This window comes from Chenopodium album, chromosome 9, assembly GCF_948465745.1.
Source record: "Chenopodium album chromosome 9, dcCheAlbu1.1, whole genome shotgun sequence".
Lineage (NCBI taxonomy): Eukaryota > Viridiplantae > Streptophyta > Magnoliopsida > Caryophyllales > Amaranthaceae > Chenopodium > Chenopodium album.
The window spans coordinates 64,470,131-64,486,181 of NC_137842.1; the positions used below are offsets into that span (position 1 = coordinate 64,470,131).

Below are 16,051 nucleotides of genomic sequence, written 5' to 3' on the forward strand. Positions count from 1 at the left end.
TAAGAGATTTGAGATCCTAGTAAATGTGTAACCTCTACAATAACGTAGAGCCAAGTCGGTAAGATGAATACGTGCTTCTATTATAGAAAACAGAAACGCATCCGAAATCTCTACATATTCAAGCCTTAGAGATCGTAAGTTGGTAAGGAAATTAGAAGAGCCGTTGACTCCAAATGAATCAATCTTCAAATCATGATTTATGTATAATGACTTGAGATGATGGCTATTGTTAACTAGGAATGAAATTCCTTCTTGTGTGATAGGATTATCACTATGAATTTTAACATGCTCTAGTAATGGACAGTTTTTTGATAGAGAAACAAGGGACTTATCTGAAATATATACTAATCCCAAAAGGTCAACCTTGCGTAATCCATTGAGCTTGGATGACAAATGATCCATCACTTCATCAGTCATATTCGGTCTGTCATCGTCGATGTACAATTCTTCGAGTTTAGGGAACAATTCTGCTACTCTGACAAAATCAGCAGCTTCTCCTTCTGGACCACTAAACTTGAGTACTTTCATATTCTTCATGTTTGAACTCAGCTCCTCTAACCAAACTGGTCCTTGACTTTCGCTATCTGACAAAGCCAACAACTCTTCCAAGTCCAACCCGGACCTTGCAATCGCAACAATAGCTTCATTCAGGTCTCCGATGAAGTCATAGCAGAACTTTATCTTCTTAAGATTGGAGAATCTTTGAAGCAGCTTAGGGATAATTGAGTTTGGTGTAAGATCTGAGAGATTTATACAAAGTCGTAAGGAATTGGAGATTGACAGGAATCTCTTGCAGACTAAAGTGATTGATTCTTGGTCACTTTCATGCTTGAGACGATTAAAGATCATCTCCCAGCATTCGTCTAACAATTCTTTGCTTCCGTCTTCTTCTTCCATTTCCATCTGCTGCACTAATGGATGGAATCAGATCAGATCATTAACAACATGAGAAAATGTATTGCTTTTGACTTGGTTTCCCTTACATAACAATTTGATTTGATCTTTTCAAGTAGTGACTTATTACGATGTGATTTGATCTTTTTGAGCTTTGACTTGGTTTCTTTTACATATAACAATTTCATCTGATTTTAATATTTTGACTGGTTTTCTTTATAAAAAAAACAAGGTTATCAACTTGTAATTTCAGTATATTTTTATTTTTTAATATGCTGTGCATTGACATAGTTTCTAATACGTGCATTGATCACCTAAATATGGTTACTAAAATCTGAAAAAAAAAAAAAAAAAAAACAAAAAAAAAAAACTTGTATTTGTTTGCTTCCTTTGACTTTTTGCGTTCTTTGGAACACGTTATAACATGATTGTTTCCAGTTTTATAAGCAAGGCTGGCCCTTATGGTGTGCAGCCAGTGCGGCCGCACAGGGCCCAAATTTAATTGGGGCCTCAAGTGGTAAAATGCATAGATAATATGTGCTGCATTAGATATATCTACATAATAATTGTGGCTTAGTGGTAATGAATTCTAGTGTATTGTTGGAGACAGTGGATCGAAACCCAGTAGCAACTTTTGTATTTTTTTTTCCTTTTATTTTTTCCTTTTATTCCAAAGCATTCTTTTTCCAAAGCATTCCCACTAAAAGCCTTAATTTTCAATATTTTAGCAAAATGTAAGTGACAATATCCTTTATATTTCATTTTTGATGATTATAACATTTATATATTTGTTTTTTAAAGGGCGGGAAAAATAGAGATTTTGTTTTCTAGTATAAAAAACAAGCTGAGTAGAGAAATTTCATGTAGTACCAAATTATATACTTCATACTTGCACAGGGCCTCCAAAAAGGTTGGGACGGCCCTGTTTATAAGTGCAAATATTATAAAAAAAATTATATCAATATTCTTAAATTAGACGTTAAACTTCTTTTTTTTTTTTAAAAAAAAAAAAAATTATACGTTAAATTGAATCTTACATGATCTCACGTGATTATATTATTTCTTATAGATCAGTGTCATTTTGTTTACGTTCCATGCGCTTTAACCTGCGAGATCCTAATATACATACTCGTAGTATGTAGTATTGTACTAACGTGTTATTTGAGTTGCTGCTTATTCCTCTGTTTTTACCCCTTGGCCTAAGTTGTTACTTGTTAGAGCTTAAATGCTACAAAGTACTTGCTACCATAATAGAGATTATTGCTATTCAAAAAAAAAAAATAATAATAGAGATTATTGGAAATACAATGTTGAGGTATTTTATGAAAGCATAATAGATATATAGTTGTTGTCTTAGCGTTTAGAGTTTGTTACTCACTGATCCTCCTAATGACTTTATATCAAACGGGCTGTACGAGTGCGTACTAATGACATGAATAATACTCGAACTCAAACATGAAAAATGAATGGAGGATAATGAAATTTAAGATTCTGTTTTCGGGTTTTGCTATTCTCCAGACGAACTCCTAAGTGTGCTGGCGTGGGGAAAACAAACAATATTGTATTATATTCTCGAAATGATTATCTTGAAATACAAGCTTATCTTAAAAATACAAACCAAGGCAAGGTACTGTACATATCAGAATAATAGAAATGGGAGTGTCTCATCATACAAATCTTGATCAAGAAAGTGAGAATTGAACAATCAATTTGGACACAGTAAATTGCAATACTCCCTCCGTTTAATTACCCAAACCCTAATTAATCTAATCAATTCACTTCGTTTTAGGTTAGATTGTAGAAATTATAACCTAATTTACGATTTTTTTTGTAAATGACATCAAATTTTAGAGATGAAATTGAAAGAGGGGAGTAGAAGAAAGGGAAATCGAGGGAAGAATGAGACAAAGTGGTGGGATTTTCAAAACTTTTGAAAAAAACTAGGTGGTAAAATTCAAAAAAAAAAAAAATAAAATTGAGGTGATATTTTCAATTTTGACAGGTAATTATCAAAATTTTTTAAGAATTATTTATTCTTGTCTCACTTATTAATTCCCTAATCCCTATCTTTATCCTCTATCCTTATCCCTCCTATTCCTATCCCTCCAACCAACCAAATGCCCCGTTATTCCCGTCTTCCATCCATCTACACAAACACTCTTTTAAGGCCGGTTCTCATACTTTTAGGTGAGTTTTGTTCAGCTAAGTTCAATCGAGAAAAGGCCCTTATATCATCAATTATGTCCAATTTCAAAACAAAAAACCCCATTTTCATTGAAAGAGAGAAAATGAGCAGAACCAACAAAACACTTCCAAACCATCTATATTCGAAAAAATCCTCCCAAAACTCCCAGTTAAATCCTTACTTCGCTTCAAATCTGTTTCCAAATCATGGCTTTCCACTATTTCCTCCCCTGAATTCAACAAATCCCACCTCCAATTCTTCTCTTCACCCCCTAAATTAATCGTACTTGCTGGCCAAAGTCGAGTAGTAGGAGAAGAATTCTACTTGTTAAATCATGACGAAAACAACAACTACGAGCTTAAGCATTTCGTTGAATTGAAATTTGAAGATGGGTGTGATACTCCAGTCAAATACTTCAATCTTGTGGGTTCTTGTAATGGCCTTGTGTGTTTGCATGTACAACAACGGTGAGGAGGCGTTCATTATCGGCAACCCGGCTACTCGCCGTTATCGGAAGATCATGATTCCTGAGGGTGTATATGTAAGTTCGTTCTACGGTTTTGTGTTTTACTACGAATTATCAAACGATGACTATAAAATATTTGGTGGGTTTTCGCCTTATGATGGTGGTTGTGTTCAATTTTATGTGTTTTCTTTGAGTGCTGGAAATTGGAGTCGGATTTGTGTTTTAGATAATCTTGTGAAATGGGAAGAGCTTGAGGAGGTTGTGTTGATTAATGAAAGTGTTTACATTTTGGTTGAATCGCGGAATCCTATATTTGGGTTTGATTTGAGTACAGAACAGCTTAAGGAATTGCCGCGGATGAATTGGCTGGATAACTATGGTGGTGTGCGTTTGTCCAAGTTGGGAGGGTGCTTGTTGTTGCTTTGTACTACTGCTAATTTTAAGATAGATGATGTTTGGATGTTGAAGGATCCCAGTGATGTTAATTCTTTGGAGATATTGTTTTCTGTCAATCACAGTAATGTGAAATACTATGGTTTCTCTGAGACTGGCAAGTGTTTGCTACACACTGAGGGGAAACTCAGGGTATTCGATCCGACTCGGGAGACTCCACAGATGTCTCAAGGGGGTATTGCTTTCGATAATGGTGACAGCATTGTTCAATCAACAAGTTATGTTGAAAGCTTAGTTTCGCCTTTCTAAAGCCAAGATTAATTAAGGTAACAGAGAGAAGGGGATACAATCATTTTGGTAGTTAAAATTACTCTTATTAGCATGCTTGATTGCTTTGTATGCTTGATGGTTGATATTCATCCACAATTATGTTGTTTGAAGTCTTTGTTTTGTGCTGTGATAGGGTATTAGGGTTAGTATGTTGGTTATGATTTATGCTTTTATGTTGAGGTGGTGAGTAATGGGTGAAAACTTGTTCTATAGATCTATGATGACAAGTAAAAGTTATACTGGTATTTCATTTGGTATGCTCTTGTCGATAATCAATTGCCTCCCTGCTATTCTCTAGCGAAAATTATTCTAGGAGTCTTTGGCACCTTGAGCAGAGAATTTTGTGTCAACTAATGGTTCAATCTTCCATCAGCCCATTTATATGAACATGTACATTAACCATTTTGTTCCATATCTTCCAGCTCCAATAGGATAAATTAGAGGGTTAGTATTATATATATACTATCAGACATCTTCTGCTAGAATTAAAAAAATCAGCTTGAAACTTCCCATATGAAGAAATTTAGAGTATAATCAGACTCCATCCGCAATTATTTTGTTTGGTGATTTGGACTAAATCTTTGTTTGTGTTATGATGGTATTAGTATAATTAGTTATGAACTTATGATTTATGCTTTTATGGTAAGGTGGGTAATAAAAGAATGTTTGTCTGTTAATGACAAGCAGTTAATTTCATTATTCTTTGGCAACATTATTCTAGGAGTCATGTGCATCTTGAGCAGAGAATTTTGTGTCCAGCTCTGTAATTGTTGGTTCAATCTTCCATCTACTAAAATTACACTTCGATGTCTTCCGGCTCCAATAGGATAAATTAGAGGGTTACTATTATACCACTATACTATCAGACACCTGCAAGAACAAAAATTTCAGCTTGAAACTTCCCATGTTTAGCTTGGTTGAAGCAAAGTAAACTCTTAGCATTTACCACCATTTTTCCGGATTAAATTCATTCTAGAGACCACAGCTAGGATTTTCCCCTCATTTTGCAACCAACATGAACAAACAGTTGATCCATTATCTCAATTCCCGTGTCATATGTACTCTGTTGGAAGCTTACTGCATAGAGTTAACCACAAATTAAGGCAAATGATATTCTGTAGGTTAGCCAAGTTCCAACTCTAAATGCCACTTTATTTTCTGGTAACATTGTCTGCAATTCTTTTGGGGTATTATCCTGCTTCAATATAGGACATGAGAAAATTTTAACATCAAGAATATAACTTCTTTGTAAAAATTGTTGTTCTTTTGGGCAATGCTTTTGGATTACCAGTTTACAACCCATAATTAGCTGAAGTAAAGCAGCTATAAGTTGGTCCACAAATCTAAGAAATAGTCCATTAGGTGCCCAATATTTACACTATAGATTGCCTGTTTGTTGTTTGAAACCTGCAAATTTCTACCTTCCATTTCCCTTACTTTCTATATTGTGTTTTCTACTTGATGCTTGGTGAATTGGACATTGCATAAGGGTTTTTAATAGAAGTACTTTTCTTATATAAGTTTTTGGGTGCTTTGGTTATCTACTAGCCAATCTTGATATAAAAGAAATGGAAGTAGTCTCATCATACAAATCTTGATCATGAAAGTGAAAATTAAACATTCATTTTGGACACAGTAAGTTGCAATAACAATCAAACACAATTTCAAACTATTACAAATAACACAAAAGCTTATCTCCTTTAGGGATGAAACTTGGATCCTTGAGGACAAGACAGCCTCGTTGCAGGAAGAGTTTATGGGTTTTGTCGTCTGGGTAGCAACGAGATGATGACAGCAGTTTTTTCAAGGATGGTCTGTTTGTCACTATCCATGGTATCACATTGATATCCACATTTTCACAGCAACTTATGCTCAAGTATATCAGTCGTTTACACGATTTCACTACTTCCTTTACCCCTTCTGCAGTCACTTCACTGCAACGCGTTAAATCCAGGTGAATCAATCTGGGGCTTATCTTCCCCAACTTCTTAAGAGATATATCATCTATCATTGAAATTTTTACAATCAATTTCTCTAACACTGACGACTCCAACTCCGTGTCTTTTACAGTGATAGGATGGGATCCGGTTAAATTCAGTTCCACAAGGCTCCTGTTGCACTCTAGAATATCAGGAACATTCAGTTGATCATCAGGTAGGAAAAAACAATCTTGTAGCTTGAGCTTCTCCACTTCGGGACATATGTTAAGAAGCCTTTTCAGAGCAGTAGGCCTAACTTCACGATGAGATGATAGGTCCAAGTACTTTATTGCACGGTTCTCCTCCATTAGGCCATCATAATTGTGTTCTTCTTTTCCGAGGCTTGAACCAGTCATCACAAAATAGCACAGACGAGGGCATCTTTGTGTGATCATAACAAAAGCTGAATCAGATAGCTTGGAACAATTAAAGAGAGTGATTGATGTCAGGTTTTGGAGAAAAGACGACATGTAATCTATATGCTCATTTGTGAGGAATTTTACTCCCCTGGACCCCCCCAACTCTAAAGATTTCAGAGATTGAGAAGAGTGTTGTAGGAGCCTTGAGATCCCGGTGAAAGTGTAGCTTTTGCAATTCATCAGAGCCAAGTCGGTAAGATGAATCCGTGCTTCTATTATAGAAAAGAGGAAATCATCCGGTATGTCTACATGTTGGAGCTTTAGAGATTGTAAGTTGGTTAGGAAATGAGCCGAGCCTTTGACTCCAAATGTTTCAATCTTAAGATAATTACATATGTCTAATAAGTTCAAATGGTGGCTATTGGTAACAAGGAATGAAATTCCTTCTTGTGTCACAGAATTACAATTTTGAATTTCAATTTGCTCTAGTAATGGACAGTTTTTTGACAGAGAAATAAGGGACTTATCTGAAATTCGTGATTTATGCGAAAGGTCTATCTTGCGTAATCTCTTGAGCTTGGATGACATATAATCTATCCCTTCATCGGTCACAGAAATAAAATGTGGTGCTTCATCCTCGATATGAAGTTCCTCGAGTTGTGGGAACGTGTCTGCTACTCTGACAAAATCAGCATCTCCTTCTGCACCAGTAAACTTGAGTACTTTCAGATTCTTCATGTTTGAACCCAGCTCCTCTAACCAAAATTTTGGATAACTTCGACGATATGACAAAGCAATCAACTCTTCCAAGTCCAACCCAGACCGTGCAATTTCAAGAATAGCTTCATAAGTTTCTCCTTTGAAGTTACAAACCTTTATCTTCTTAAGATTGGAGAATCTTTCCAGCAGCCTACAGAGGATTGTGATTGGTGTATTACTTGAGAAGTTTATGCTGACTCGCCGGGAATTAGTGATTTTGAGGAATCTCTTGCAGACTAAGGTGAATGATTGTTGATAGCTTGCATGATCAAGACGATTATAGATCATCTCCCAGCAATCGTCGAGCAATTCTTTTCTTTCTTCTTCTTCTTTTTCCATTTCTATCTGCTTAAATGGGATCAGATTATATAAAATTTGCAACATTGAGAATGTATTGCTTTAGGCTTGGTTTAAATACAATGCAATTTGATCATTGACTAATTTTCTTTTCCAAAACAACATGATCTGATCTTTTCAAGTTAAGTTTTGACTTGGTTTCCCTTACATAACTATGTGATTTGATCATTTAAAGTTTGGACTAGTTTTCTTTACAAAACAACGTGATCTGATGTTTTCGAGTTTTGACTTGATTTCCTTTACATAATAATGTGATTTGATCTTTTCAAGTTTTGATTGGTTTTCTTTACAAAACAACATGAACTGATCTTTTCGAGTTTTGACTTAGCTTTCCTTTACATAATAATATGATTTGATCATTTCAAGTTTTAACTGGTTTTCTTTACAAAACAACTTGGTCTGATTTTTCGAGTTTTGACTAAGTTTTTTTTTGTTTTTTTTTTTTTTTGTTTTTTTAACACTTGACTTAGTTTCTTTACTTAACGATGGGATATGATCATTTCAAGTTTTGACAGGTTTCCTCTACATAGCAATGCAATCTGATCTTTTCAACTTTTGACTGATTTTCTTTCCAAAACAAGGTAATCAAGCCATTGAATTTATATGCATTTACAAAATTTACAGCAAAAAAGAAAGGATAATTTGTCCTTCTGAAGTTCAGTTCACTTGATTATTGCTCTGAAACACATTACATGATTGGCTAATAGCATTCGTATATAAATTCAATCAGCTATTATAAGATAGGATTTGCTTGATGATGAAATGTATTATTAACAGTGTCATTATTGAGACCTACTTAGTAAGTTAGAATATGTATATCCCAATATAGAAAAATTTAGCTTAACACTATGCTTTAAAAAATTATAAGTTTCAATAATAACAAGCGACCTATAAATGCTCATTCGTTCACGTTTGGGCATATGATACACAATTATACACGTGTAGTTGAAAACATCTGTTTTCTACGTCTCCATTTGTTTGTTCTTTTTGACTTTTCAGTTTTCGAGACTAAAAGCATGAATAGAGCCATATGCACATTTTAAATCATGAATATCTCCAATGTTATACGCAAAAATATTATTAAAAAACCAATATTCTTACATTACACAATTAAACAAATTTAACAAGATCTCCCATATCTATGTTATTTCTTATCGATTAGTGTCAATCTGTTTATGTTCCATGAATTCTATACCTGCAAGATCTTATGACATACAATAATGAATGATTTCAGTTGCTGCTTTTCCTCTGCTTTTAGATCTTGGCCTGATTAAGTTGTTAGAACTTAATTGCTACTTGCTACCATATTAGACACTTCATATTAGATATTGTTAGAACTTTACATTGGCTTAACTATGTATATAGTTACTGTCTTATATATTTATAGTTTAGAGTATGTTACTCACTGATCCTCCCCGGCGATGAGTTTTTCTGCTCCTGAGTGTCAAGACTGTTTCTGTTTCTAACTCCGGTGCACTATAATCAACAGGTTTATCCTCAACTTTAAATCAAGGCGAGGTAATACAGCAGAATAAAAGGAATGGAGTATTATTAACATATCATACAGATCATTTATTATTATATACATTCAGACACAGTAAATTGCAATACAATCTACTAGTGTACTTATTATTTATATACATAATTCCACTCTAAAAATCTATGACATGTTACACATAAACTCATCTTCATTATTTAAGGGGTAGTTTGGATCCTTGAGGACAAGACAGCCTTGCTGCAGAAAGAGTTTTTGATTTTCGTCGTTTGGGTAGTTGCGAGATGATGACACCAATTCTCTCAAGGATGGTCCGTTTGCAACTATCCATGGTATTATGTTAATACCCACTTTTTCACAGCGACTTAAGCTCAAGTATCTCAGTCGTTTACACGATTTTACCACTTCCTTTACCCCTGCTTCTGTCACTTCACTGCAGTACGACAGATCCAGATGAATTAATCTGGGGCATATCCTCCCCAACTTTGTAAGAAATATATCATTTATCAATGAAACTTTCACTATCAATTTCTCCAACACTGACAACTCCAACTCCATGTCTTTTGCAGTGATATGATGGGATCCAGTAAATTTCAGTTCCAAAAGGCTCCTGTTGCACTCTAGAATATCAAAAACATTCAGTTGATCATTGGGTAGGAGATAACAACCGTGTAGCTTGAGCTTCTCTACTTCGGGACATATGTTAAGAAGCCTTTTCAGAGCTATAGGCTTAAATTCCTGATGAGATGATAGGTCCAAGTACTTTATGGCACGGTTCTTAATTAGGCCATCATAGTTGTACTCATCATCTCTAACGAAGCTTGAACCAGTCATCACAAAATAGCATAGACGAGGGCATCTTTGTGTGATCACAACAAAAGCTGAATCAGATAGATTGGAACAATTACAGAGTTTGATTGATGTCAGGTTTTGGAGAAAAGACGACAAGTACTCTACATGCTCATTTGTGAGGAACTCTACTCTCCCCAACTCTAAAGATTTCAAAGATTGAGAAGAGTGTTGTAGGAGCCTTGAGATCCCAGTAAAAGTGTAGCTCATGCAATCTAATAGAGCCAAGTCAGTAAGATGAATCCGTGCTTCTATTATAGAAAAGAGAAACTCATCCGGTATGTCTACATATTGAAGCCTTAGAGATCGTAAGTTGGTTAGGATATTAGTAGAGCCTTCGACTCCAAATGAATCAATCTTAAGATGTTTACATATGTATAATAAGTTCAAGTGATGGCAGTTGTTAACAAGGAATGAAATTCCTTCTTGTGTCACAGAATTACAGTCATGAATTTCAATTTGCTCGAGTAATGGACAGTTTCTTGACAGAGAAATAAGGGACTTATCTGAAACCCGTGATTTATTTGAAAGGTCTATCTTGTGTAATCTCTTAAGCTTGGATGACACATAATCCATCCCTTTATCAGTCACAGAAATGATATACGGTGCTTCATCCTTGATATATAGTCCCTCAAGCTGTGGGAACGCGTCTGCTACTCTGACAAAATCAGCATCTCCTTCTCCACCAGTAAACTTGAGTACTTTCAGACTCTTCATGTTTGAACTCAGCTCCTCTAACCAAACTTCTGGATGACTTCGACAATCTGACAAAGCAACCAACTCTTCCAAGTCCAACCCAGACCGTGCAATAGCAAGAATAGCTTCATTCATGTCTCCTCTGAAGTTACAGACCTGTAACTTCTTAAGGTTCAAGAATCTTTTCAGTAGCCTACAGAGGACTGTGATTGGTGTATAACCTGATAACTTTAAGCTAACTCGTAAGGAATCGGAGATTGAAAGAAAACTCTTGCAGACTAAAGTGATTGATTCTTGGTCACTTTCATGTTTGAGACGATTAAAGATTATCTCCCAGCATTCGTCAGGCAATTCTTTGCTTGCTTCCTCTTCCATTTCCATATGCTCTAATGAGTACAATCAGATTATTAGCAGCATGAGAAAATGCATTGCTTTTGACTTGCTTTCCTTTACAATATATAACAATGTGATCTTTTCAAGTTTTGACTAGTCTTCTTTACAAAACAAGGTTATGAATGCAAGCCATTGCTTTTTTTTTTTTCTTTGTTATATCTAGTTTTCATTGTTATATCTATATAATATGCTTTGACATAGTTTCGAAACGTGATTGATCACCTAAATCTTGATATAAATATTCCCTAAACAATTTACTTTGTCCTTCTAAAGTTGAATTTCCTTAATATATAGATTTGATCAGCTATGAGATAGGATTTGTTCAAAGATGATTAACGATGTCATTATTGAGGCTTACATAATTTATCTCAATATAGAAAGAATAAATGGAAATTCTCAATGGTAAACTCCTATTTTTCTGAAAGTCAGAAATGGTGACATAAATGCTACATGCTACCATATTAGATATTATTGAAAAAACAATATTGTTGAGGTTGTTTATACAATACTGGAAACCTAAACTCTAAGTTCGCTTGACTGTATATATAGTTGTTGTCTTAGCGTTTAGAGTATGTTACTCACTGATCCTCCTCGGCGATGAGTATTTCTGCTCCTGAGTCCTGAGTGCTGAGATTGTTTCTATTTCTGACTATGGTGCACTATTACATATTGGAAGTTCCCATCTAGTTACTTTTTTAGTAAATTACATTTTTAACTTAGAAATCAACAGGTTTATCCACAACTTCAAACCAAGGCGAGGTAACACAACAGAATAAAAGAAAGAATAAATGGAGTATTATCAATATATTATATAGATTATGATCATGAAAGGGGAAATTAAACATTCAGACACGGTTAATGGCAATAAAAATCGACTAGTGTACTTATAATTAAAAATACAATTTCAAACTATGGCAGATTACATGAAAACTCATCTTCATAATTAAAAAGGTAGTTTGGATCCTTGAGGACAAGACAACCTTGCTGCAGGAAGAGTTTCTGGTTTTCGTCGTCTGGATAATCACGAGATGATGACACCAGTTTTCTCAAGGATGGTCTATTTGTCACTATCCATGGTATTATATTGAAATTCACTTTTTCACAGCAACTTATGCTCAAGTATCTTAGTCGTTTACACAATTTCACCACTTCCTTTACCCCTTCTTCTGTCACTTTGTCGCAATCCTCCAGATCCAGGTGAATCAACCTGGGGCAGATACTCCCCAACTTGGTAAGCAATTTATCGTTTATCCCTGAAAATGTTGCAATCAACTTCTCTAACGCTGACACCTCCAACTCCATGTCATTTCCGGTTAAATCATCCTTGATACGATGGGATCCTGTTAAATCAAGTTTCACAAGCTTCCTGTTGCATTGTAGGACATCGGGAACATTCAGTTTATCATGGCTTAGAAATAAGCAATGACTTAGATTGAGCTTCTCCACTTCAGGACACATGTTAAGAAGCCTTTTCAGAACTGTAGGGCTAAAGTCATGATGAGATGATAGGTCCAAGTACTTTATTGCACAATTTTTCTTCATTAGGCCATCATAATTGTATTCTTCTTTTCCCAGGCTTGAACCAGTCATCGAAAAATGGCATAGAAGAGGGCATTTTTGTGTGATTATAACAAAAGCTGAATCAGATAGCTTGGAACAATTAAAGAGCGTGATTGATGTCAAGTTTTGGAGAAAAGACAACAAGTACTCTATGTGCTCATTTGTGAGGAATTCTAATTCCCTGAACCCCCCCAACTCTAAAGATTTCAGAGTTTGAGAAGTGTGCAGTAGGAGCCTTGAGATCCCCGTAAATGTATAACCTTCACAATCTGTTAGATCCAAGTCGGTAAGATGAATTCGTGCTTCTGTTATGGAAACAAGAAATTCATCTGATATGTCTACATTTTGGAGCTTTAGAGATTGTAAGTTTGTTGGAAAATGATTAGTAGAGCCTTTAACTCCAAATGAATCAATCTTACAATATTTACATATATATAACATGTTCAAATGATGGCTGTTGTTAACAAGGAATGAAATTCCTTCTTCTGTCACAGAATTACAATCATTAATTTCAATTTGCTCGAGTAATGGACAGTTTTTTGACAGAGAAACAAGGGACTTATCTGAAATATGTGTTTTGTTCGAAAGGTCTATCTTGCGTAATCTCTTAAGCTTGGATGACATATAATCCATCCCTTCATCGGTCACAACAATATTACTTTCTCCTTCATGCTCGATATACAGTTCTTCGAGCTTAGGAAATGAGTCTGCTACTCTGATAAGATCAGCATCTCCCCGTCCACCATTAAACTTGAGTACTTTCATATTGCTCATGTTTGAACCCAGCTCCTCTAACCAAACTGCTCGTTGCTTGAATGATTCCAGATCGAGATTCATTATGTCTGAACCCAGCTCCTTTAACCAAATTACTCGTTGAATGTGAATATCAGACAAAGCCAACAACTCTTCCAAGTCCAACCCGGATCGTGCAATCGCAACAACAGCTTTATTCATGTCTCCTCTGAAGTTACAGAACTGTATCTTCTTAAGGTTTGAAAATCGTTGCAGCAGCCTAGGAAGGATTGAGATTGGTGTATAATCTGAGAGTTTTATGCTAACTCGTAAGGAATTGGTGATTGACAGGAATCTCTTGCAGACTAAAGTGATTGCTTCTTTGTCACTTTTATGCTGGAGACGATCAAAGATCATTTCCCAGCAATCGTCGAGCAATTCTTTTCTTTCTTCTTCTTGTTCCATTTCTATCTGCCCAAATGAGATCAGATCAGATTATTTGCAACACTGAGAATGTATTGCTTTAAATAACAATGCAATTCGATCATTGACTGGTTTTCTTTCCAAAACAACGTGACATGATCTTTTCAAGCTAAGTTTTGACTTGGTTGCCTTTACATAACAATGTCATTTGATCATTTCAACTTTGGATTGATTTTCTTAACAAAACAACATGAACTGATCTTTTCGAGATTTGACTTAATTTCCTTTACATAATAATGTGATTTGATCTTTACAAGTTTTAACTGTTTTTTTTACAAAACAACTTGTTCTGATCTTTCGAGTTTTAACTTGGTTTCCTTTACACAACAATGTGATCTGAACTTTTCAAGTTTTTACACTGGTTTTATTTACAGACAAGGTTATCAAGTCAGTGTATTGCAAAAATCTGTAAATTATTCAATACTTGATTAATTTATTCCAGAAACCCAGCAAATTCAAAATCTGAACACATACAAATTGAATTATCTATCAATCAAATTAACTTTGAGTTGATTACATTGCTCGATTAGTAAGAAAATTTCGACCTAACTTTTATAATTTCTGGATTCATACATCAGATAATATTGAATAGAAGCAATTGAGAATTAGAATAAAAATTGAGTAATGAATTTCATACCAACAGATTGAAATTCGCCGGAGATTAAAGCATGGATGGTGACGCAGAGGTGCCTGAGTAGCTCAGCGGGCGATGGCACCACCGAGAGCCACCGTTACAGGTTATTTTAACTAGAGCAAAAAGGTGGAGTTTTTTTTCATGAATGAATGAATTGGTTTTGACTTTTAAGCATTAAAAACAGGAAATTAAAATGTCTCCTTAAAAGCCTGTTCACTCCAGCTTAATTTCAGTTCAATTCAATTCAGCTCCTAATTTTCTTTTCTCATAAAATATTCATTTCAGTTCAGTTGAATTTCCATCAGTTCAATTCAGATCAACTTCAATCAGTTCAGTGAATGTAAACAGCCCTAAGTCCATTAGGAATCGTGGTGGAAAGCATCTCATGTCCAACCTTTCCGGGTTTAAAAGTGTTATTTGAACGCTAAATTTAAGGCTATAATATACAGAGAACGAAATTGGACATTATAAACATTTCGAGACTTTGTGTTGAAAACTCAAATTATGATAAGGGTAGGGGATGAATCATGAGGTCATGCAATGTTATTTGGAACTAACATGATCACTAATCGATTGGTAGTTTGGCACAGGGTGATATTTAAGTTGCTCAAAAGAAGCATTTATAATTTTATATAACAGACTAAATTGAGAGATAAAGTGATGGTTTCTAGTTTTTAAACACCAAAATCGCCTCTTGGGGTCTCATGGGTTTTATGGGAAAATCCTCATTTTTTCCTTTTCAAGCATTGACATAGTTTCAAATACACTGTAGATTGATCACCTAAATCTGGTTACAAAAAAAAAAAAAAAAAAAAAAACATCCTTATGAAATTTAGTTCACTAAATTATTGTTCGGCAAATTAAAATACGTGACATATATAATTGGCTGATAGCACATCATATCACTAATAAATAAAATCGGTCTCTGAAATGGGTATTCAAGGCAAAGCTCGGAGGCACTTATTAGTTCGTGTATAAATTCGATCTGCTGTGAGATAGCATTAATTCGTTTAAAGACGTGCATAGTGTTAAGTTTATTTATTTATTTTTCTATATTGGGACATACTAATAAGTAGGTCTCAATAATGACACCATTAATAAATAATAGTGCTTGTATTTGAATGAATCTATAATAAAGCAGGTCTATTTGTATATGAACGAATACTATTAGCCTATCACGTTGTGTGTAGTTGAACAAAAATCAAGTAAATTAAACTTCAGGACTGAGCAACTTTTTTAAGGGGATTTTTGTTCAGATTTAGGTGATCAATCACTAATAGAAACTATGTCAAAACATAATATATATGTTAAAACATAAATGCACTGCCTTGATAATAACCTTGTTTTGTACATAATTATAAAACCAGTCAAATTTGAAAAGATCACATTATTTATTTTTTATTTTATTTTGTGCACAAATAGATCACATTGTTATGTTAAGGAAATCAAAGTCAAAAGCAATATCTTTTCTCATGTTGCTAATAATC

General features: G+C 34.7%; 3 protein-coding genes across 4 annotated transcripts; 1 reads left to right on the forward strand and 2 right to left on the reverse strand.

Moving 5' to 3' along the window:
* Nucleotides 1-3,515: 3,515 nt before the first annotated feature.
* On the forward strand, nucleotides 3,516-4,247 carry LOC145557947 (uncharacterized). Its single transcript, XM_081619120.1, has one exon. The coding sequence runs from the start codon at nucleotides 3,516-3,518 to the stop codon at nucleotides 4,245-4,247; it is 732 nt and encodes a 243-aa protein (XP_081475246.1).
* A 5,135-nt stretch (nucleotides 4,248-9,382) lies between these two features.
* LOC145557948 (F-box/LRR-repeat protein 14-like) lies at nucleotides 9,383-11,137 on the reverse strand. The gene has a single exon (XM_081619121.1). It carries the CDS (start codon nucleotides 11,135-11,137, stop codon nucleotides 9,383-9,385), a length of 1,755 nt encoding a protein of 584 aa, XP_081475247.1.
* An 819-nt stretch (nucleotides 11,138-11,956) lies between these two features.
* Nucleotides 11,957-14,705, reverse strand: LOC145560156 (uncharacterized). Of its 2 annotated transcripts, none has more exons than XM_081621419.1 (2): nucleotides 14,568-14,705; nucleotides 11,957-13,914 (listed from the first exon to the last, which is right to left on the reverse strand). In XM_081621419.1, the coding sequence occupies exon 2, from the start codon at nucleotides 13,910-13,912 to the stop codon at nucleotides 12,065-12,067; it is 1,848 nt and encodes a 615-aa protein (XP_081477545.1). In that variant the 5' UTR covers nucleotides 13,913-13,914; nucleotides 14,568-14,705; the 3' UTR covers nucleotides 11,957-12,064. The 2 variants fall into 2 exon arrangements, with proteins under 2 accessions (XP_081477545.1, XP_081477544.1); XM_081621418.1 differs by having other exon boundaries at nucleotides 11,957-13,918.
* Nucleotides 14,706-16,051: the final 1,346 nt, after the last annotated feature.